This window comes from Canis lupus, chromosome 22, assembly GCF_048164855.1.
Source record: "Canis lupus baileyi chromosome 22, mCanLup2.hap1, whole genome shotgun sequence".
Classification (NCBI taxonomy): domain Eukaryota; kingdom Metazoa; phylum Chordata; class Mammalia; order Carnivora; family Canidae; genus Canis; species Canis lupus.
The window spans coordinates 48,815,978-48,840,657 of NC_132859.1; the positions used below are offsets into that span (position 1 = coordinate 48,815,978).

Sequence of the window (24,680 nt, forward strand, 5' to 3'; positions counted from 1 at the left end):
AAACTCTGGGGTCCTCCTTGATTGCTTTCTCTGGAACACCTTACAGGATGTTCAGCAAACTTTGCCTTTTCTTTTTGTTTTCTTTCTTTTCTTTTCTTTCTTTCTTTTAAGATTTTATTTATTTGAGAAACAGTGAGAGAGATAGAAGGAACAGGGGGAGAGGCAGAGGGAAAGGGAAAAGCAGACTCCCGGCTGAGCAGGGAACCTGGTGTGGGGCTTGATCCCACTGGGATCATAACCTGAGATGAAGGCAGATGCTTAACTAATTGAGTCACCCAGGCACCCTGCCTTTCCCCCCCCGCCCCCCCCCCCCCAGTTTGAATCTTGCACTTCACTTCATTAGTACCCAAGCAGTTTCTTTTTTTTTTTTTTTTCCCAAGCAGTTTCTTCTAGGATTGCTACAATAGCTTCCCACCAGGAATTCCTGAATCAAGTCTTGCCCTCCTATAATCCATTCCCACTGAGAAGTGAGCTTTTTTTTTTTTTTTTTAAAGATTTTATTTATTTATTCATGAGAAACACACAGAGAGAGAGAGGCAAAGACACAGGCAGAGGGAGAAGCAGGCTCCATGCAGGGAGCCCGACATGGGACTCGATCCCCGGTCTCCAGGATCATGGCCTGGGTTGAAGACGCCACTAAACCGCTGAGCCACCCAGGCTGCCCGAGAAGTGAGCTTTTAAAGTCAGCTCTTTCATTGCTTACTAGCCACCATTGGAGTGAGAAGCCAAATTCACCAGCCCTGACTTGGCCATCCCTTTCGCTAGCCCCTCTTCTCCCACACTCCCCCCATCACACATGGGATTTTTCTCTTTGTGGGCCTTTGCACTTGCTGCTCCCTGGCTCTGGAACAAGAGTTCTTCCTCTAGCTCCTCACATGGGTGACTGAGCACCATACTTCAGTTCTCAATGGTCACTTTCTCCTAGAGGCACCCTTGACCACTCCTTAGGTGATGGTTTCAAAATATGGCCATTCTTAACACTTCTCCCTTCAAAGGGCAGAATCTAATTCCTATCCCCAAAACAGGGACTGGACTCAATGACTCTCTTTTAACTAACTGAATGTGATGAATACTATGTGAGTTTCAAGGCTAGGTTATAAAAAAGGGTGATTTCTGCCTCTTTCTCTTTCCTGGATGGCTCTGTCTGGGAAAGCCAGTCGCCGCCATGTCATGAGGACACTCAAGCAACCTATGGAGAGGCCTGTGTAGAGAAGAACTAAGGCCTCCAGGCAACAGCCAGCACCAACCTGGCAGCCATGGGAGTGAGGCACCTTGGAAGTGGGTCTTCCTGAGCTAGTCAAGCCTTCAGACGCTGTAACCCTGTCTGACAGCTTGACTAGAACTTCACGAGAGAGCCTGCTCCAAAACCACCAGGCCAAGCTGGTCCCAAATCCCTGATCCACAGAAACTGTGAACTTAATAAGTGCTTATCATAGTTTTAAGCCACTAAATTTTAGGGTAAAATTTGTTACACAGCAATCGGTAACTATTATACCATATACCATAGCAACATCTTCACCTCTGTACCTTACTTCACATCACATCATCACATTTAATTTCTTCCTACTTGTTACCAATATCTGAAATTATAGCATTCAATTTTTTATTTTGATTGATTGATTTATTATTTTTTTTAATTTTTAAATAAATGCTCAACCACTGAGCCACCCAGGCGTCCCGTGAATTTATTTTTAATTCAAATTATAGCATTTAATTATGAAGTCTTTCCCCGTAGCAATGCCCATGCCTATCCTGCTCACATGGTGAATGAAACCACCTTTCCAATTGTACTTTCTACCACTCCCTTCCTGACTCCTTCTGGGATGTTATCTATGACACCAAGCGATTCTCTGGATACCAGCTGCAGGTCCAACAATTCAATTATGACATCATCTACCTAGAGCTGGGATCAGATCCCATAAGACTGCCCTTACTTCAGATGCCAGTTGCAAGTCTGGGGCACCTATACTTCTGAACTACCAGCTACAACTTGGGGGTTCCTGTAACCACCTCCTTGGGTTCAATAATTTGCTAGAATGGTACACAGAACTCAGGAAAGCATTTTACTTACATTTACCCTCTTCAGGTGTACCTTCCATCACCTGAATTTGTTCACTCACCCAGAAGTTCTAGAGTTTTTACAAAGCTCCATCTCCAGCCCCCACTCCCTACCCCAAGAAGTCAGAAGTTAGGGGGTGGAGCTGAAGAGTTGCAATCCTTTAACTACTTGGTGTTTCTGGTGACCAGGCCCCACTGGCACTAGAAAGAACAAATGATGAGGGTGCTGGAAATTTCAAAAGCAAGACACAGAAATAATTTTAATTTATGAAGGGATTTCTGCCAGCCCTTTGTTAGAAATTCTTTTCTTTCATGATTTTTTTTACATCTTGAAAGAAGGAATTTTTTTTCCTTTAAAAAATAAAATTACTTTTAGTCAGTATTCTATTTTGCTTCTTAGCTTTCAAAGAATAATTCTGGTTGAGGAGAGTGGGACATTACTCCAGCCCTCTCCTCATCATGCTCTGTTATGCACCCAACCCTACCACGAGTGGCCAACACATGCGGGAAGGCAGTGGATATTGATACGAGACTTATGTGCACCATATGGAAGAGAGATAAAGAACACAAATCCACTGCATTGGCAGAACATTTAAGGTATGGCACACATGACACAGCTAGAACTCCGCCTATCTGAGGGAGCTTGTGGGCAGATAAGAGTTCTGTGCAGACAAAATGCTGGCCTGTGTCTCTTGGAAAGAGCAAAATTTATGCCTGACCACTTCCCACTGAAATCCCAGTTTGATGGTTGGGCATTTAACCAGAAAGCCACATCCTAATCAGAAGTGATTTCCTTAATCTCATGAATCACCCTTATCAGTGACTTTGTTCACTAAATCAAGGCAGTCTCTATCAAACTGAAGAGCACCAGCGCAGAGGCTGGCACAGGGCCACGGAGGAGGGTGCAGGAGGGTCAGTGTGTCCAGAGGCAGGGTCTTAGGAATGGCTCCAGCTTCAGATGTCATTCTGTCCAACCCTACCCCTATCCCTCCACCTGCCAAAGTGCTCATTCTCCCAAAAGTCAGAACTCAGTGCTCTGTGGAGGATGAGTTCTCTTCGTTCCACATCTGCTGATTATTCAGAACCTCAGGAGCTGGCCTAGGTCTGTCCTCATTAACAGGGACCACAGTTGACCAGAAAATAATAGAAAACAGTATGCACTGTTTTATGTGTATGTCCTCTGACCTTCGGACCCATGCAACCCAGGTCTACAAATCCCGTGGATAGGCCCTCTTGTCTGCTTTATTGAGAAATACTTCACACACCATACAATTCACTCAAGTGTACAATTCAGTGGCTGTGAGAACACTATGGAGCTTTGCAACCATTACTGCAGTCAATTTTAGAATATCTTCATCACTCCAAACAGAAACCCTGCAGCCTTTAGTATTCATTCCCTATCCTCCCTCCCAACCTGCTCCTTTCCCTACTCTAGGCAACCACTGATTTTTCTGTGTCTATAGATTTGACTATTCTGGACATTTCATATAAATGGAATCTTCCACATGTTTGGTTTGTGATTGGTTCCTTTCATTTAACACACTTTCCAGGTTCATCCAGTTGTAACATATATAACTACTTCATTTCTTTTTACTGCCAAATAACTTTCCTTTACTATATATTAATAAACATTTTGTTTATTCATTCATCAGTGGATGGACATTTGAGCTTTTCCACCTTCTCGTTGATTTTGGATAATTTTGGATAATGTTGCTGTGAACATCTGTGTACTAGTTTTTGAGTGGACATGTGCATTAGATGGGCTTTTGGGGTTCTAAGCCTTCTGACATATTTGTAAATGGCGCATGTCTATGGACCTTCCAAACATGAAGGTGTAGAACACCCATCAAATTGACAAAATTGGTGCAGAGCCCCCGTCTGCACAAGTTCCTCATCGGCCTTGCAGGTCCTGCACCTTGCTGCCTGCCCTTCCACGTGGGCCTGCAAATTGGGCAGATGTGGGGCTCAGGGAGCGGTTCCACCACCTACTTCTGCTCCTCATGCAAGGTCCTTACATCTCTTGACCTGCTCACCTGCAAACTAGAAGTAATAACAGGACATCCCACTCCACCTGCTCTTTTGGTAATTACAGAGGTAGTGTCCTAAAGTGTTGAGCACAACGCCTGGGTCAGGCACTCTTGGGTGTGACACCTTTATGACCCTGGCCAAGGTGAAACCCCTCAGACTTCCAAAGATGTCTCATGCTTTTCCATTTCTGCACCTTTGCATCTATCATTCTTCCACTTGAGATTCCCTCCCTGAAAAACTCCCTCTGACTCTGGGGAAGGGCTGTCCACCTGTCAGGTCTGCTTCACTTGAGCCACCCCACTCTTTCATCAGGTTGTCTTTCTGCTTTGCATCTCCTGAAAGTTCTTTCTCTGAAAGCACTAAACTGATGCCGCCTGGTGAACAATGGCTTTCATCTGCCTTGGCCCTGTATCCACAGCCCCTTGCAAAGCCTCTCATCACCAACAGGGCTGCCTGAGGGCCTATACTCCTCCTACTTGCTTTTTTCCTGGGGTGGGGGTGGGGGGTTGCTCAGCAACACAGCCACCTGTGCACCCTTCCACCCGAGAGAATTTACAGAGCAACCAGGTCCTGGGAGGTGAGCAGGATGGTGAATAAGCTGAGCACTTTTAACAAATGCCCTTTCTGAAGCTGGGTGGGTGAAACCGTGGTGCCAGCCTAAGTGTGATGAGCTCGGGTGGGGCACTCAGGTGGGCGGGGATGGTTCTTTCCTGGACTAGAGTCTAGGAAGGTTTCTTAGAGGAGTTAATGCTGGTCTTGGCAGGTGAATATGTGTTGGGTAGTGTGAGAGAGTGAAAAAAGCATGAACAAAGGACACATGTGACCCAGCAGGATACCAAGAGGAACAAGGAGACAAGGAAACCTGGGAAAAAGGAGGGAGCAAGGGAAGAAGAACAAGCCTGCTGGCTAAAGTGCAAAGATCCAGAGAGGGTCTGACTTTGCTTCTGGGTCTCAGAGCACCCAGACGTCACTTCTTGGTGGGAACCTGGAAGGTGATAGAAAAGACTGAAAGGCTGCTAAAATGCAGGATCCGGGCCTGGAGGAAGAAGGTGTGGAGAGGATTCAGAGCTCTGACTTCCTCCTCTGGCCACTGGGCAGGAAGTGAGGGTACAGGCAGAGATAAGTCTGACAGGAAGCTGAGGGAACAAAGGAGTTACACTTGATAGCAGTCAAGGAGGGTGAGTGGGTGGGGAAGGAGGCTGGTGGCTTGGCTTAGGGGAGAGATGAAGGTTAGAAAGACCAGCTGGGGAAGGGGGTAGAGAGACCAAAGACTGCTAGGCCCATTGGGGGCCTCCAGGGCTGGAGAGTGCGGGGATCAGGGGCCCTGATGAGCACTCTAGAGAGCCCCCCACCTCCTGCAGTGCTCAGCCACTGGTGAAGGAGCACAGACCAATGGTGGACCCACTCAAAATAGAGAATGAAGGACGCCTGGGTGGCTTAGTGGTTAAGTGTCTGCCTTCAGCTCAGGGCATGATCCTGGGGTCCAGGGATCAAGTCCCACATCGGGCTCCCTACATGGAGCCTGCTTCTCCCTCTGCCTATGTCTCTGACTCTCTCTCTCTCTCTCTCTTTCTCTTTCTCTCTCTCTCTCTGTGTCTCTCATGAATAAATAAATAAAATCTTAAAAAAAATTAAAGGATGAAGAAGGAGACAGAGTGGAAGGTCAAGGGGGCCGGTTCTTTTTAAAAAAGAACAGGGATGATCTCTAGGCTGGATAGGGAAGAGTGGTGGCCTTAAGGGTAGAGAGTTTCAGGTCATCAGTAAGATCCAAGAACAAGCTGGGGAGGCATGAGAGTTTGGGGGATAGAAACACATAGCAAGAGACAGGATATCACAGCTCAAGATTCTGGAGGTATGTTCACCAAGATATACCATATGCTCGGTCATGAAACAAGTTTCAATAAATTTAAGAAGACTGTGGAATTGTGGTGACACAATTGAATTTTGGAACATTTCCAACACCCCAAAAAGAAACCTACTACTTGCAGTTATTCTCCATTCCTACCATCAGCCCCAGACAACCATGAAGCTACTTTTTGTCTCTACAGATTTGTCTTTACTGAACATTTGATATAAATAGAATCCTACAACATATGGTCTTTTATGCCTGGCTTCTTTTACTTAGTGTGTTTTTTCAGATTCATCCACACTGTAGCTTGTATCAGTAGTCTGTTCCTTTTTACTGTGGAACACTATTCCTTTGTATGGATATACCACCTTTTCTTTACCCATTCATCAGTTGATGGACATTTGAATTATATCCAGTTTGGGGTTATTATTATGCTCTGAATATTTGCATAGACGTCTTTAGGTAGATAAAGGTAGATTTCTCTTGGGTATACACCCAAAAGTGGAACTCCTAGTCCTATGGTAATTCTGTTTAACCTTTGAAAAAACCTCCAAAACCATGTTCCAAAGTGTTTGTGCCATTTTACATTCCCACAAGTGATGTAGGAGAGTTCTCATTTCTCCGTATCCTTGCCAACATTTGTTATTGTTCATCTTTTATTATTATAGCCATTCTAGTGGGCGTGAAGTAGTATTTCATTGAAGGTTCTGATTTATACTTTTCTGACAATTAATAATGTTGAGAGCATTATGCATCTTTTCAGGTACTTAGCCATGTGTATATCTCCTTTGGTGAAATTTGAACATTTTTTGATTGGGTTGTTTACCTTCCTATTATTGAGCTGTAAGAATTCTTGATGTATTCTAGAAACAAATTCTTTGCTAGACATATGATTTGAAAATATTTTCTCCCAGTCTGTGGCTTGAGTTTTCTTTTTCTTAATGATTTCTTTTGAAGAGCAAACATTTTTAATTTTGATGAAATCCAATTTATCACTTTTTCCTTAAGGATCATGCTTTAGGTGTCAATGTAACAAGTCTTTGCCTAATCAAAGGTCATTCAGGTTTTCTTCCTTTTAGAAAAGTTTTATAGAAGAATTAAATTAGAAATCAGTAAAAGTAAGATATGCTGAAAAAACCCTCACAAATATATGGAAATTAAATAACAATTATCTATGAGTTTTTTTTTTTTTTTTGAGAGAGAGTAAACACAAAAGTGGAGGGAGAGAGGGAGAGAGAGAATCTTAAGTAGGCTCCATGATCAGCACAGGACATGGGGCTCAATTCTAGGACCCTGAGATCATGACATGAGCCAAAGTCAAGATTCAGATGCTTAACTGACTGAACCACCCAGGCACCCCCAAAAGGGCACTTCTTAAGCAAATGTGTGCATCTTTTATCCTCTACTCTTCCAGCTATTTACCTGCTTTTCTCCTCTTCTTCAGAGTCAAAATTCTCAAAATGAATGTTTATATTCAGGTATTCAAATTTATGTTCACAAGTTTGTTTCTTTACCTTATACTCCTTGGGAGTATATAGTACAGCCTATGGATGCTTTGCTCCACTGGCATATACTTCCTGAGGGTCCCAGTGAGCTCCTTGTTACGAAATCCAGTAGAAGAGCTTCTGTCTTTCTCACATTCATCCCCTCAGCAGTACAAATGTCGGTTTTCCTTCTCACTCTCTGCCCACCATGTTTGTACCCCTTTTCTTTTTTTTCTGTATCCTTTCTCTTCAGAGGATCTCCTCCAACCCATGTCTTCAGTGACCATCCATACACAGATGATCTTATACATATATTCCCAGCTCAGATCCATCCTCTGGCTTCTCCCTCCACAGATATCACAGCCCTCTTCCAATATCTTCTCTCAGCTATTCTCAAAGGCCTCTCAAACTCAATCTATCCAAATCCAACTCACAATCTCCCCCCTCCTAGCACATGTCTTTTTCTGACATTTCTTCTTTCAATAAATGGTACCATCTTCTCAGCCACCAAGCTGGAATGTAAGAGTCATCCAGGATATGTCCTTCTCTTTAAATCCTGATATCCAATCCATCATTACAACTCACTGATTTAACTTCACACATCTCTTAGATAGTTGATATTATCTCCATCTTGTCTACCACCATCCTAGTCTCACACTGAGACTATGGTCCAGCTGCCTAGATAGCTTCCCAAAATCCACAGGTACTCTCACCCAACCCTATTCTGCACCCTGGTATCAGAGAAGCTTGTCCCATCACAATCACATCATGGCACTCTCCCGCTTCAAAGGCTCTCAACACAAAGACAAAACTTTAATGTAGTTTAATTGGCCTAGTCCAATCTCATCTCTACCAACTTTCTAGTCTCTTCTCTGAACCACACTCCACACCTAAACCCTATGTTTGGGTCCTTTACCAGTTCCTCATGCTCCTCATTCCCCCTCTAACCACATGGCCTTTGCACATGCTATCTTCTTTGCTTGGAACATGTTTCCCTTCCCCTTTTGCCATGTTAATTCCTTTTTTTTTTGTTAATTCTTTCTTATCCTTCATATCTTTGTCAAGCATGACTCTCACAGGGAAGGCTTCCCTGATCTCCCTGACAAGGTCAAATGCCCCAATTATTATCAACTCCTGTATTTCTTCTTAGCACGTATTGCAGCTGCAGTCTTGTCATTTAATTTGGGTGATTGTATGATATGGGTCTGTCTCCCCAACTAGTGTGTAAGTTCCATGAGGGCAAGTCCCATAGCTGGTTTGGTTCATCGTTGTATCCTTAGCACCCAGCACAAAGCTTGGGTACATAGTGGCCACTGAAAAATACTTGTTGAATGAATAACTGAGTCATGGTAAGGTCACCCTGGATGAAAATAGGACTGAAGTGAAGAAGACAACGGTGAAGGAAGACATGTGAACACCTTCAAAGAATAAAGGGAGGGAGGTGACCAGGCTGTAAAATGGCCAAGGAAGAGCTGAAGATCATGGAGACAGTGGTGGATGCCCCCAGGGTGCAGGGCTGTATGAAGGTGGGGTGTTGTGGAGTGTAGGGGGAGGCATGGACAAAAGAAAAATAAGTTCTCCCAGTGATTCATCCCTTTGCTTGGACCAAATTTTCTTCAAGATAAAGAGAAAGTGTCCCTCATAATCAGTGTCCAAAGGAGCTATGGTTTTTCTTAAAGGAAGGAGGAAAGTCATCATTTTCTCAAGGAAGTTGTCAGTCAGTGAAAATGGGGCAGATGCTATACATTCAAGCTGGCCATTGCATTCCTGAAGATCTGCCATGGTTCCACTACTGAGGAATGGGTAAACTAACACAGAAAGCCCCCACTCCCAAACTGTTACACAACATCTCATTAGCAGTTCTTTTTTATTCTTTATCAGAAGCTAAAAGCAGATGTTTGAGGCCTGAATTAAAACACTTTCCATGAAGACACGTACCTTGGTCCATCCAGGAAACTGGATAAAGGTGTCCTGGGGCAAGTCTGGGATCCCACTGGGAATAGAGAAGTTCCCCATATAAAAGGCCGGGAGCGTGTAGTTAGACGAGCGGTGGGCAAAGGTTTTATCATGGCGGCCATTGTTAGGGCCATGCCAGCCTCCCAGGTGGCTGCGTACTGCATCCTCAGTGTTCAACGGGAAGATCATCCAGTTTGTGAGGATACTGGACCCAAGGGTCAGGTTAGAAATAAGGCCCTGTAAAGGAGAAACTGAGCAATGAGCTAGGGTGGGAAGTAAAAGGCTTCAAGTGTCTTTGTGTCCCTACGCTGAATTCTTGAGAAGAGCAAACCAGGACATGAAACACCAAGAGTAAATGAGACTCAAATTGTGTGTGTACAATTTGAGTCTCATTTTTGAGCCTGAGGCCAGAGCTTTTGACCCCATGCCCCCAATCTTCAGTGTTCGGTTCAGAGTCATTGCTGGATGGAAGGAATGAGTGGATTCAGGAATACAGAAGAACATTTAGCCACTGTAGGAAGGGCTGGGGGGACAGACTCTGCCCCTTCATATAACCAGGAGCATGGCCATTCCATTGGAGTGTGATTGCCCTGCCTCTGAGTGGCACCAAGAGGGTCAGGAAATAACCCCACACATGGGTTTTGTCCTAGAGAGGGGGGTACCATCAATCTTTCCATGTGGGGGCCTTCTCTCCTCTAGGTGGTGAGCTACATGGGAGAAGCCTGTACCTCAACATCTTTCCATGCCTCAAAGTGCCTTGCAGAGCATCTTGCAGAGTATGACCTTACCAAACATTTGCTGAATAATGCTCTAAAAATGTTTTCCTCAGGCAAACATTTGGGCTGGGGCTAGACACCTGGACACAGGGTAACCAGAAGGGGTAAGAGAGACCGTGTACCAAGCGAAAAGCCTATTATTCAAGACTTCGTCCTGGATTGTCCACATCCAGAAAACAGAGCCAATCAAATACTAAGCTGGCTTTGTCAGCAACAGGGTACCTTTTGAAAGCTAGGTGGGTCTTTAAAGCAAGGGAGAAACAGGGTGCAGTAGCTTCCTCCTTCTGTTTCTTTCTACAGGGTGACTGAACCTGAACACAAGAGAAGGGTTCTCTTTGCAAAGCACAACTTTCTCATCACCTGCAGAGGAAAACAGGTCTTCAAAATAGCCCAACTTTGAAGTTGCAAAACAAATCACAGTAGGTTTACCCGCCAAACTTGGCAAAGTGTGCATGCTTTTAAAAATCGCTTCTATGTGAACAGGGCTGGAGGAGAAGAATGTATATATGAGAGTTTTTAAATGGGTTTGCAGAAACTTCCTTAGGTGGCACAGGCACGGCCCCATCAACCTTTGAACCTCACTCCTGACAGTGGGGCTGGTCCTACCTTAAAATCATTGATATATCTGCCATAGTTCACACGTCCCATGTTCTCCACCAGCAGGTCCAGAGTGGCTCCAGCCTTCCCGGTTATGTTCAGAGTGATGACATTACTTCGCTCCATGACTCCCTGGGGCACCTGTGGGGTTAGAGACCAGTGGGAATTAACTGGTGTGAGAAATGCAGCAGAACCCAGCTCCCTCAGCTGTCACACTCATTTTGCTGTCTTGAAGTGTCACTGGACTCCAGAGGCAATGCTCTGAAAGCCCCTTTGCCCAAATCACCAGCCAGGTGATCAAGTTCCTCTAAACACTGCTTCCTAAGCAGGCGACTCACCAGCTACGGCTCAGAACAAGGGAAGATCTAGGCTGGCTTCCTCTGCTTTGGGATGTTTTGCTGCACATCCATTTTTAATAGGAAAGGAATGGAGAAAATTCAAGGAAGGGATTCGATTCCTATCACAGGACCTGCTTTGTATTCTTACAGCACAAAAGGCAGTCATAAAAGGTGGCTTCTAAGCAACGTGGAGAAATGAGACAAAATCAGATAGATGAGATAAAATCAGAGAGTTAGGTGGAGTAGTCTCACCTCAAAATACCTGATAATGGTGCATTAACCATGTAAATTGTATAATAGAGTGAGAAAAAAGCCAGTTTTTTTTTTTTTTTTTTTTTTTTTAGCAGCAACATATTCCTAACTTTTTGAAAGGGGAAGGTTTTGTTTTGTTTCTTTCTTTAAAAAAAAAAAAGTTACATTGACTACAATTCAGTAAGATGATCCCTAAAATGGAATTCAAAAAAACAACTGCTAACACTATACACACGGGCAATATACATATAATGTCCTAGAAACTTGCTCCCACTGAAATGAAAGCCTTTGATCACAATAGAATGGAAATATTTTAATTTAAAATTTCCTGAACAAATTTCTGCAGTTAGAAAAATCTCTTCCTGTGTTTTTTCACATGATTATTTCAGTGGAAGGGATGGAAACCCTCCAGTGTACCTTTGCTGTGTTGGGAGATAAAGGTCTTTGTATATTGTAGCTATAATTATAATTCTCTAGAAGAGAATTTCTCATGCAGGATGAAGGCATAGGGTTAAAGGGATCCCTGCTCCAGCATGTACCACACAGACCCTGTCCTTAAAGAGCAAAGGCCACATGGCTGATGTTCTGTGACCAGGCGGAGAGGATGGCATGGACTAGGGAGACTAGGAAGGTTTAGGAGAAGAGAGGGTACTTGAGTGTACCCCTCCGGGTTCAGATGGGCGAGGGGGTGTGTTCCAGGTGGAGGGAGCATGGGTGAGGCCACATCAGCCAGCAAGGACCACAGCTGAAGGACACCAAGAGGAGCAGAGCCTGAGTTTGGAAAGGTAGTCAATAGCTTTGAATGCCACATTACCAAGCGCAGACCACACATTGCCCCACTGGGGCAGACAGGCACAGCTCAGTGACAATTCTTACCCCATCCACAGAGACATAGGCGCGGTCGTGGACTCCACTGAGGGGTGAAGACAGGGGTGTGGGGTCACTGCAGTCTTGAGGAAGTGTTGTTCGGTACATCACAAAACCGAAATACTGGTGAGAAAAAGATGTAAGAAAAACACATCACTCTTTGAAAGATAGCTTGGTTGCCTCGAATCTGTGTGAAAGCGGTGTTTCTAAACTCATAAAGAAAATGTTTCCTCAGCCTCTCACAAAAATTCAGTCTGAAAAAAGGGAACTGGCTTAAATTTTTGTATCATACTCTATCAGAGTAGTAAGAGCAAGGAACCTAGAAGAACACTGTATCAGCATCCCTTCCCTACGTGAGGAAACTGGACCTTGGAACATGTTAAATGATTTGCCCAGAATCACTCAGGTGGCTCCTATCATACATATCAGAAGGTCATGTTACCTCAAACATACAACACAACACAACAAAAAAAGACAAACATGGGCACTGGTTGGCTCAGGGGGTAGAGTGACTCTTGATCTCAGGTTCATGAAGTCAAGCCCCACACTGGGTGTGAAGATTACTTAAAAATAAAATCTTAAAAAAAAAAAAAAAAAGACAAACAACAACAAAGCCAAGAATGTTTGGTAAGACATTTTCCAGGTTCTTGGGCTAAATGTGCTTTCACATACAAAACAAGAGTCAATCAGAAACTGTTTAACGTGGAGGGCTGGGGGGTGGTGGGGACAGATATAGTGAGAGGTGGGGGTGTGACCTGTTGCTAAGTCAGAAAACAGTGGTATAGATACTGGTATCCCTGGTCTGAAAGGAAGGCCCCAGACTATCAGCCCCAGCAGCAACAGCACCCATGGCCTCAGCTGGTGATGTTCCCATTGTGGATACTAGCCAGGGTGAGTTGGATCAGACCTTGCCATACAAGAGCATCCAACAGACATCTGGCATGTTGGACAGAGAAAATGTTTCTCATATCTAGGGCCCAGAAAGCAAGGGAGTGCATCTCAGCAAATGCAAAGGTGATTTGGAGGAACTGAAACACACACACACACACACACACACACACACACACCAAATACGCCAACCCATGTTCCTGTATTGCAGGAAAGGGCTGAACTCAATAAATGTCACTGGGGTCACCACCCAAGGCTTCATACACAAGGGCGCCTCCCCTCCCAGATTTCCCAAATCTCCATCTCTTGTTTTTTTTTTTTTTCTTTTCCAAGTAATCAAAGTGGTAAGTCCCAACTCAGAGGCTGAGGGACACACTGTGAAGGGCTTCCTAGAGGGGAGTGGAAGCTGCAGACCTCCCCAAGAAGGTAGCTGAGGCTGTGAGGTGCGGGGTGGGGCGGGGAGAGGTGGGGCAGCTGCTGCAGAGGAACCCTACTCCCTGAGCCTTGCCCTTCATGGATTTCGCTGGAAATAAACATTCAGTGGTCTTGCCCCAGACTGAAACAGCCAGGGCCCAGGGAGGCCCCCAGTCCTAGAGCACTGCCATGGCCAGAGGTCACAAAGCAGAAGGGTCTGGCAAAGAACAATGAGTAACCTGGGACTTTACTTCCTAGGTTCCAACTGTCCCAGGGACCATGCCTTGTCCGTGGTGCTCCGCTGCTAGGTGGAGAAGGTGGTTGCATTTTCTAGATGAAGATACGGATACATAGCTGGTGTTGGCTGGAACTAGAGCAGGAATTCTACCCAGCGTTAATGAAAGGGGGGGTTTAATTACTCATTTTATTGACCACAGAGTTGTTGGAATAAACCAGAGTTGTTGGAATAAACCAGAGTTGTTAGAATAAAGTCACAAGTGTAAGCAGTCACCGGGGGCAAAATACACTAAACTAAGATTAGAGATGTTATTGTTTTATCACCTTATTGTTCAGACACCTTCCAGAAGGGGATCTCCACAGAGGATCAGTGAAGGGGGTCCAGATAAGTTTCTATTTCAAAAAATGGAGCTGAATTCCCAACTAAGGGTTCAAACTTAACCTCACAACAAAGGGACAAACTGACCTCATGGGCACCCTGGCACAGAGCTCTGAGAAGGACACATTGCCTTTGGCACGTTCATGCCAAAAACATGTTACTGCATCTAATCAGTGAGGGGCAGTCTACAAACAACTGACCCAAACTCCTCAGAAATGTCCACACCATGAGAAAGAGAGAGAGTAAAAATAAGACTTAGTAACAGTCACAAATGAAAGAAGACCAGACATTCTAAGTAGTTGCAATGTGTGATCATGAATTGGAAACTGGATTGAAAAATAGTTAGCTATAAAAGGACATTATTGGATACTTGACTAGAGAATGCATATTAATGTTAAAGTCCTTAAGTATGATCCTGTATTGTGACTATGAGACAGTGTCCTTTATCTCAAAAGATATATTCTGTTATATTTAGGGATGAAGTGTCAGGACATTGACAACAAAGTTGAATGGTTAAAAACAAGGCGATTGACTGCAAACATACACACAGAGGCAACTGCTAACACTTAGTGAATCCAGGTGAAAGCTGTGTGAGTGCAAATTATACTTTTCTTGCAACATTTTTAGATTTGAAAATTTCTGAAATAGAAAGTTGGGGAAAAAATTTTAAATAAATGCCTGGTTGGTTCAGTTGCTAGGACATGTGACTCCTGATCTCAGGGTCATGAGTTTTGGCCCCATGCTGGACATGGAGGCTACTTAAAAAAATAAAAAATAAAATAAATATGAGGCAGTGCCTGGGTTAACCACATGCACACATGCATACACACTGACACACACACGTGCTCTGCTCTCTGTTCTCTTCAACAGCAGGAAAGAGAACCTAATCTATTAAGAATACAGTTCCTATACCTTGGAGCTAACAAGAACAAATAATTTGACTTTTGCATATTAAAACAGTGGTTTTCCTCTAGTAATAAAGATTAACTATATTAGAAATGCACCCAGTTTATAGCTTGCACTACAGAATTACGTTGAATCAGGTTGGGTTACTACCTATTTGAGTGATAAGAAACAGGGAGGTGGGGAGATAGGAAAGATCAACTCACCATGCCATACTTTTTTTTTTTTTTTTAAGATTTTATTTATTTATTCATGACAGACACAGAGAGAGAGGCAGAGACATAGGTAGAGGGAGAAGCAGGTTCCCTGCAGGGAGCCCAATGTGGGACTGGATCCCAGGACCCAGGGATCACACTCTGAGCTAAAGGCAGACACTCAACCACTGAGCCACCCAGGCACCCCCCACTACACCATAGTTAAAGCTGAAGAGAGCCTGGGAATCTGTGGTGATTTCCCCTAGGGTCTGATTTATCTGCCTATGGTTCTGGTCCATGCACTCAGAACTGGCTCTGCGAGGCAGTGCAGAAAGCACATTTTTTTAAGTAGAGAAAGCAAGGGTGAAGCATCACCTTTGAAGGCCTACCTGTTTCACCTGGATAAACGTCAAGGGATAAAGGCTGTTTATGGGCCCAGGCGGACACAGAACATTCAGGGCCTCCTCCACCGTCTTTAACTGAAAAGAAACCAAAACATCATTCACTCGCTGTCACCCCTCCCTGGTAACCACAGTGGAGGGTAATGCCATTTGCAAATTATCAAAGCTATCAGTGGATTTGCCCAAATCCTTGACTAGACCTAATGGTTCAGATTCCACTCTTGCTGCCCCTACCCCAGGCACCCTCAATCATGCCTATCCATGAGTCAGGGGACACTTGATGAAAAGTAGCTGATGGTAATCGGAAGGTTTCAAGCATACCTATTTGCAAATACAACCTCCTTTGTATAAAAGGCCTTTAAAATGAATGAAAACCAAGGCTCAGAGGCTGCTCCCTTTGTAAGACCTTCCCCAGCATCCCCAAGGTAAGCAACCATGACTGTGCCTTCCTCTGAACTGATCTGGGATCTATTTACTATGTCTGCATCCATGACTAGTTGATTACCTTTACGTGCTTGCCAGACTGTCCGCTCCTTAAGGGCAGGGTCTGTAGGGTGCAGTGTCACCCAATACCCAGTCCATAGCAGAGACTCAATAAATGCTTAGTATATTCAGTCCAAATGACGGTGTATTCTTGTACTTCAGGATGCTTATTCTGATGCAGTAGCAAGAATGCTAACAGCTTCCAATCACTGAGTGCCTACCAAATGCCAGGTCAAAGCACACCTTGCTGAACCTTCGAGCCACCCAAGGAGGCTGCCCTCGTCCCCATGTTAGGGATGAGGAGACAGGTTTTCAGAGAGACTCACTGGAGCAATGGCAGAGTCAAGATTTGCAGTGAGGTTTGGCTCCGAACCCAGGACTTCCTGTGACATGATCCTGGTCAGTAATTTTTATAAATACTTCTCGGGGTTACCTGACCTTGCTGATGTGTGGCATCAAGGAAAGCAAAATCTTAAGCATAATTCTATCAATTTGGCTATTCAATGGATGTTTTTCTACCTGGACAGCTGAAGAAATTCAACTCATGGTACAAGGTTTAATCCTATAAAACCATGTCTGACATAAATTCAGTTATATGCTAATTTGCTACCTTAAATTGTATACATTTAGCTAATAATGAAAAGCTATTTCTGCTCACACAATTTTCCTTCATGGTAAACAGAATGTATTTTTGGTACTAAGCTCAGTTTTGTTTTCTTTCTCTCTCTCATTTTTTTTTTTGCTGTATTAAATATTTGCAGTTATTTTCTGTTGCATAAAAATAAATGTCTCTCAGCTCTAAAACCAACCAACCTTTTCCTTAAGTAGCAGCAGCAATGAAAAAGTAGAAGGTGCTCCCCCTTCTGAAGTGTGATTAAAGTCTGATTAAACTAAATAAAGATTCCTATCAGGCAGACAGACCACAGTCTTTGTAGAATGTAACACACGTATCTGACACTAGGTGGAAAATGTTACAAGAGCTCAACCAACCATAATATCAAAGGGCTTCAGGAACGGAAAAATTATACAATCATGTTTGGCATTTGGTTTAAAGATAAAAACTTACGCTATTTTAGAATATCAAGATTCTTAAGAAATATGTAACTGCTCGTGTTTTTTTTTTTTTTTTTTTTTTCTTGTGAGTTAACAGATGTAGGAGTTAGGGATTATAAAAGGGGAAATCCTGAAGACAAAGATGGTCAAAACAAATTTATTTTGGCTTACGTCACTCTCAACTATGAAATGAAATCTCCCTTTTCTCTTTCCTAGAATAAAATGTCTCTAATTCCTATTTATGATTAATTTTTAGCTTTTCCCCTCAATGTCCCATTTGCCATATAAACCACAGAGCACAAAAATTAGAATATGATTTTGAGATGGAGGGGAATATACTATCTATGAAAATGCCCGTGGTTTTGAGGACCCCCCCAAAAAAGTAAATTACAGGAAAGAGTCTTACCAGCCATAACAAGGTGCTATGTTTTTCCACAAAGGCTCCTGAAACTGCTTTGGATGACTGGTAATTAAACCAAAATTACCCGAATGCTCTAAGAATGCCCACCTACCCCTGCTCATGCCCCTGGGTGCTTGCCCTGACAACCTGAACACATAGCTGCTCACCTCTCACATACCCATTTCCCCAGAAACATCACCCACCCCGTCAGTCTCACAGAAAACGGATTCACAGAAAAACAGAACCAATTCCCCAGCGTAACACTTTCACTCACAACTGCTAACTTCCACTTCCCCACTCTCAACACCTTGTTTATTTGCTCTCTTACCTTCTTCAGAGCAACTTTTCCATATGCAAACTTGGGTGTAGACGGAGGGATAAAACCTTCTGGTACTTTTTCAAACTATAAACCGGAGTGGAAAAAAGAGAAGATAAAAAGCTGTTAAACCCTCAGAAATACTATATGCAATTCATTTTTCAAAAGGAAACTCAAAGACTCAAACAATGGTGCCAGTGATTTTTGGAAAGGCAAAGAAACAAGAGACTTTCTCCACAACAGGGTCTGGTAAAATTTTTACTTCTAAGTATATGCCTGTGTATTTATGTTTGCATTTTAAGCTCCAGGAATCATTTAAATAATTATAGAATAAAAGATTGCAAGACAGCAAAAACGAGAAGAATGAGGTGTTGGCAGAAAGCTGGAATGGGGGAGAAAAGGAAGAAGGCCCACAGCAAGGCAGAGTCTGAAGGGAGGGAGCTATAGTAGTAGGCAAAAGTGTTGCTTGCAGGTTAAATCTTATTGGTAGAGTCAAGTCTTGTATCAGTGTTAAACCTCCTGTGGTTACATAGAGCATATTTCTACCTATTCTTATAAAACACACACTGAAGTATTTAGGGGTAAAGGGTCATGACATATGCAACCCTCCAGTAATTTAAAAATCCAACGGGGTGATGAGGGGCAAATGATGAAGCACACGGGGTGTAATGTTGACACGGGTGAATCTGTGTGGGATACTCATGCTTTTTTTAGGACTTTTATTCTTAAACTCTTTTATAAGTTTGAAATCCTTTTTTTTAAAAAAAGATTTTACTTATTTATTTTTATTTATTTCAAAGATGACTTTTTAAAAAGATTTTACTTATTTATTCATGAGAGACAGAGAGAGAGAGAGAGAGAGAGAGAGAGAGAGAGGCAGAGACACAGGCAGAGAGAGAAGCAGGCTCCATGCAGGGAGCCTGATGTGGGACTTGATCCCAGGACTCCAGGATCAGGCCCTGGGCTGAAGGCGGTGCTAAACCGCTGAGCCACCCAGACTGCCCAATTTTACTTATTTATTCATGAGAGTCACAGAGAGAGGCAGAGACATAGGCAGAGGGAGGAGCAGGCTCCCTGTGGGGAACCCAATGCAGGACTTGATCTCAGGACCCTGGGATCATGACCTGAGACGAAGGCAGATGTTGAACCATTGAGCCACCCAGGAACCCCAGTTTGAAATTATTCTTAAATAAAAAACTGAAATAGAAATAAAACCTTGTTAAATGTTGAATATGAACACACACACATATTTACATTAGAGTCAGAAGATGTAAGTGCCAGGTCTTAAAAGTCTGTGTCCATCTCCAAGTAGGTTGTATTATGATCTCTCAGGATACTTGCATTTCTTTCCTCCTCCCTTCTTTTCTATCTCCCTTTCTCTTTTCCTTCCTTTTGGTTTCTCTTTTAAAAGTAATTTAAGAAGGAAGATAACAGACTGATATAATGAAAAGCAATAGTCTCCTGACTCAGTATTCTCTTAGTTCTATTCTTCAAAGGAAACCATTCTTTTAATTGTTCCATTTTTGTATCTTTTGATCTCTAAATAATATACTTATCTTCTATTTTTTATCTGATCTATTTAAAACATTATCATCTATTTCTTTAATATGTGAGAATTTAGCTCCATTGTAGTATTCTGGATATCCCCTCTTTCTTGCCAACATGGTTTTATATCGGCATTTTCAGTTTCTCCACTGGTTACCTTTATAGCTTGAAATAATATACCTTTGTTTCTTAGTTCCATCAATTAAGATTATCCTTTGTATTCATATAGTTTAAGGTAAGGCTATTTGCATCCTTCCCTGAGCTCTCTTTCCCTACTCCCACTCTCAGATCATTAGCTATACTTTTACATTGTCAAGGTTAAAACAGTCTGTCCTGTACCCATACACTTCCCTTCACCTGTATATTGACTTTAGATTCAAAATCAGTCAATAGTGCTTATGCTCACATGATTATACTTATATAAACATTACTCTCTGCAAAGTAGTATATACCACGATGGCATGTTCTGTCTTGCTTAGCTTTTTGTGTTCTTCTCCTTCCCCTGGGCTTTCTAACTGCCTTTTTTTTTTTCCTGTTTGCCTTTAGGTTAACACCTATAGGTTGTTCCGAATTTCCAAAGATTGTATTGAGTATCTCCAAACACCCTTTCCCTCCATAGGAAATTCCCTCTTGGAACTCTCAAGTCTTCTTGCTCCAAGGAACTGACTCTCCTCGAGGCTTGATATTCTGGGACTTCATTATTCTCCTGGTTTTAGCTTCTGTTTCTAGAATCTTATAACCACCTCATTTCACTGGAGCAATCACAAATAACTTATGAAGAACTAGTGTCTGGAAAGAAAAGTTTTTGAAACTTTGAATGTCTGAAAATGGCACATTTAGCTGATAATTTGGATGGCTATAGAATTCTATGTTGAAAATCATCTTTCCTCAGAAGGAACAATATGTCCTCCTTGTATCATCCAGTATGACACACACCAAGTTTATTGTTGTTTTTTCAAAGGTGACTGGCTTTTTCTCTCTAGAAGCTTGTAAGTGCTTTCTTCTGTTTTAAATTTTTCCAAGGATGTGTTTGGACATGCATGTTTTTACGTTTATTATTCTGGGCAACTCAAATATCCTTTTCTGTTTTGGAAAAAAATTCTTTGATATTTTCTTTTTCTCCATCTTTTTCCCTTAAAAGTAAATGAGACATCCTAGATTGTCCTGCTATATCTCTCACCTTTTCTCTATTTCCATTTCTGTCATCTGGTTCTAATTTCTAGGAGATTATTATTTACTTTGGGGAACTCTGTTTTGTTCCTTAATGGCTCCTTTTTCAAAGCATTCCATTTTTATATTGTAGAAAAAACATATTTTTTTCTTAAAGATTTATTTATTCATGAGAGACACACACACACACAGAGAGAGAGAGAGAGAGAGAGAGGCAGAGACACAGGCAGAGGGAGAAGCAGGCTCCATGCACGGAGCCTGATGTGGGACTTGATCCTGGGACTCCAGGATCAGGCCCTGGGCGGAAGGCAGGTGCTAAACCTCTGAGCCACCCAGGGATCCCCTCAAAAAACATCTTTTCAAATGTCTCTTAAAGTTATAAATTTGAGAGAGTGTGCTTTGCTTTGCTTAAGATCTTTCATTTCTGTCCCTGAATTCCCTGTTGTATTTTGGTTATTTTTCGTTTATTTCATTTTTGTCTTCCTTTTTCCCCTTTACAGGTTTTATGGATGTCCTCAAACATCTGACCACCTTTGGCTGTCCATTTATATTTAATGGTAATGCAAAAGACATACCAGCATTTGATAACCATCCTCTTTATGCCAGTCCTGCTCTGTGTACAGGCACAAGGCTTGTCCAGTGGGGAACCTTGTTTTGGGGTGATTTGGGAAGAAGTAACACAAAATATGTAGGGTCTCTTCCTTCAGGCTGTACACTTTTTTTTAAATTCTGATTTTCTGACTGTTGAAAAGATGTTTCCCTGATAGACAGTATATTTGTAAGAGGAGTGGTAGAGCGGAGGACCTGATGGGAATATGTAGTTTCATTAGCCTTCCCGTTTTCAGCTTGGTTTCATTCTGTCTCTTGTCACACATACATTTCCAGGACCCTGGCTGTCTGGGGTTCTTTAAGGGCAATCTACACTCTGTTACCTATTTCTATAACTCCCTTTCACACTCACTGGGGACCCAGAGTTCTCATGCTACTTCCTCAATCAGCCATGTTGAACAGGGAGTCCTTTATATTTCTAATATTCTATGAATTGATATTTCTGTAAAATTTTTAAAAGAGTACATTAAAATGATCTTCATGATTCATACTAAAGTGAATGTGAGGCCAAAGAGTTATTCCTGCTGATCTCAGACAGTTATAATGTGAGTTCTCTTCCAGCTTTGCCTTCAGTCCTAGAACACATTCATTCTCCTTTGGCAGTTTACCCACCTCTTCCTCCTCCATCTCACCTTCTGGTCAAGAAAAGCAGAAAACACAAATCCACAGAGGGGACCTGAGAGTCATCTGATTTGTTTCTGAGGTTCCCTATTCACCTGCACATAGCAGTGACCATATCGAACTCCGAAAGTCAAAGTGGATTCCAGTGTAACTAGCGCCTCAATGTTGTCTGACACATTGGAAGAAAAAGTCACTGCACAAACATTCTTCTTTAACCTTCATTCACCTAACATTGATGAAGTGCTTCTCTGCCTGTGTTGTCATCTCCTTTGCTACTCCCATAGGCCCTCAAAGCCAGTATTATATTTCCTTTTCAGAGGTGAGACTGAGAGAAACTTGCTCAAGATTATCACGAGAGTGAAGGAGTGAGCTGGGTTCCTCTCAGTGTACTGTTGTCTCTACAGCTTCATCTGACCTTTATCATATCATACAACAATAGTACAATAGAAAGTGTCTTCTAGGGGTGCCTGGGTGGCTCAGTCAGTTAAGTGTTTGCCTTCAGCTCGAGTCATGGTCTCAGGATCCTGGGATCAAGCCCTGCATCAGGCTACCTGCTTAGGCAGGAGCCTGCTCCTCCGTCTCCCTCTGCCCCTCCCTGTACTTGTGCTCTGTCTCTGTCTCTTTCTCTCAAATAAATAAAATCTTTTTTAAAAAGTCCTCTATTAATTAAACATAATTTCAAAGACAAAAACATCCCACAAATCCTTTTCTCTTCCAGTTTTCCTCCTGGACCCTCCCCTTATGCACATATACCATGTTAGGTTGGAGATAGTTTTGTAATTTGCTACTGCTACTTACCAAAAGTACTTCTGGTGTGACCAAATATCAACACTAATTTTATTTATTGCTTATTGTATTCAAATGGACATGACTATCCTTTCAATATTAGGAGTTAAATCATTTCTAATTTTTGATATTATGAATAATGTTGCAACGAACAACTTTATGTCTCTAGCATTACTTGCTTTAAAAAAAATCTTTTTAATAAAGCCCCAAGTGAAGAGTTACTAGGTCAAATGATAGGAGCATTTTATATGAGTCTTAATGTAGTATACACCAGGGGGCACTTGGGTGGCTCAGTCAGTTAAGCATCTGCCTTTGACTCAGGTCATGATCTCGGGGCTGGGATTGAGCCCCGCATCAGGGTCCCTGCTTAGGGGGGAGCCTGCTCTTCCCTCTCCCTCTGCCCCTCCTCCTGGCTCGTGTTCTCTGTCTCTTAAATAAAGAAAATCTTAAAAAAAAATAGCATATACCAAGGTTTCTACCAAATGTCTCTACTTGTTTATGCCTTCCACCCAACTGTCTGTTTGGATCTTGATTTTTTTAAGTCAGTGGTATGAGCTCATCATAATAATGGTAATAGGTCTCCATCTGTCTGTTCCAATCTTTGGTCTTTTCTTTTTAAATAAGTTTAGTGATTTTTTTCATTGGTTATCTTAGAGTAAAATCCTAATCTTCCATCCAACTAATTCAATGTTTCAGAAAATAGGTGAATATTTCAAAACACTGTATCTCAGAACATCTATTTCTCCATAATTTGTGCTTTAATCATAGCTTTCAAACCAATCTAAATATTGCTCCTTATCTTGTTTATTTAGCTGGACAAATTTAACACAGGAAGCTGCTCTTTTCCCAATCTCATCCAATAGATTCAATGGTGACCAACCTTTCTTTCCCCAAGATCTCTAATGTTTTCATTCATTCTCTTAACAAATTCTTATTAAGAAAGTACTTTGTGTCAGGTCCAATGTTTGGTACTGGGGATATAAACAGCTCTTAGTCCAGATCACGAGAAATGTGTGTGTAACAAATAGTATCAACACACTACTGGAAATAGAGTGTTAAAGATTTCCACACTGTAAGGCAGTGGAAGAAAACAAAATGTGACTAACTCTGCAGAGAGATAGATCAAAGACAACTCCCCCAGAGAAAGTAACTGAGGTATGTTCTCATGTTCCAGATGGATTACGGCAGAGGGAACATTACATGCAGCGGCCAGGAGGTATCAACAGTGCTGTCCCATTCATGGAATTTTATGTACCTTCATTTTAAGGCCAGAGAGTAGCATATAGGAAAGGGAGAATTGAAAAAAAAATGAGGTTTGAGGGAAATAGGAGACCAGGTCATGGAAGGCATCCTGATCAGACAGATGGGCATTTTAGAGAATTCACTCTGGAAGACAGACTAGAAAAGCCAACTATGCAGGGAAGGAAAAGACTAGTGCAACAAGAGTGCAGGCAATGTTTTAAAGTCTTACGTTTGTTACATTATATTCACTTTTTCCTCTTTAATTACCAGACATGAAACACTGTTTCCTCAAGCACCATGGATCAGCAAGAGACCACTTGCCTTTACTAACTGAGCTAATGTAATTCTATCCATAAACTAAGGACAATCAATTGGCCAGTGTAGTCTGGTCTTTGGTCAAGTTTCAAACTTCATTAAGCCTTTCTTTTAAGATTTATTTTATTTTTATTTATTTATTTGTTTGTTTGTTTATTTAGTGTGTGAGTGTAAATGTGAGTTGTGGGGATGGAGAGAAGGAGAGAGAATCTCAAGCAGGTTCCACAGTGAGAACGGAACACAATGTGGGGCTGGATCTCACCACAATCAGAGCTGAAATCAAGAGTCCAATGCTTAACCAAATGAGGCACCACCTTCCTTAAGCTTTGTAGTACTAAAGGTCACTGTGGCCATATTCACATCTCTAGTGCCCACCCAGCTCCAATGCCCCCCTCAGGAAATCCTAAGATTCACTCCAATTATCACAGTCCTCAACATACAACTTGGTTAATTTCTATAAAATGACCCATCTCCAAAAAGCCAGCTGGGCTTTTTATCCTTTTTTTTTTTTTTTAAAGA

At 42.4% G+C, this 24,680-nt stretch overlaps 1 protein-coding gene and 1 long non-coding RNA gene across 2 annotated transcripts in view; one reads left to right on the top strand and one right to left on the bottom strand.

Annotated features, from left to right (window-relative positions):
- The window catches only part of GLB1 (galactosidase beta 1), an 81,932-nt gene that overhangs the window by 8,452 nt on the left and 48,800 nt on the right, over positions 1–24,680 (bottom strand). Inside the window, exons 11-15 of the mRNA XM_072793495.1 lie at positions 17,886–17,960; positions 15,610–15,699; positions 12,215–12,328; positions 10,758–10,889; positions 9,358–9,612 (exon numbers count right to left, since the gene is read on the bottom strand). Coding sequence (XP_072649596.1) covers positions 9,358–9,612; positions 10,758–10,889; positions 12,215–12,328; positions 15,610–15,699; positions 17,886–17,960 — 666 coding nt within the window. The remainder of the gene's footprint in view (positions 1–9,357; positions 9,613–10,757; positions 10,890–12,214; positions 12,329–15,609; positions 15,700–17,885; positions 17,961–24,680) is intronic.
- Positions 1,908–16,561, top strand: LOC140614304 (uncharacterized). Its single transcript, XR_012015208.1, has 3 exons — positions 1,908–2,655; positions 10,452–10,570; positions 16,267–16,561. It is a non-coding gene; the product is annotated as an uncharacterized lncRNA (long non-coding RNA).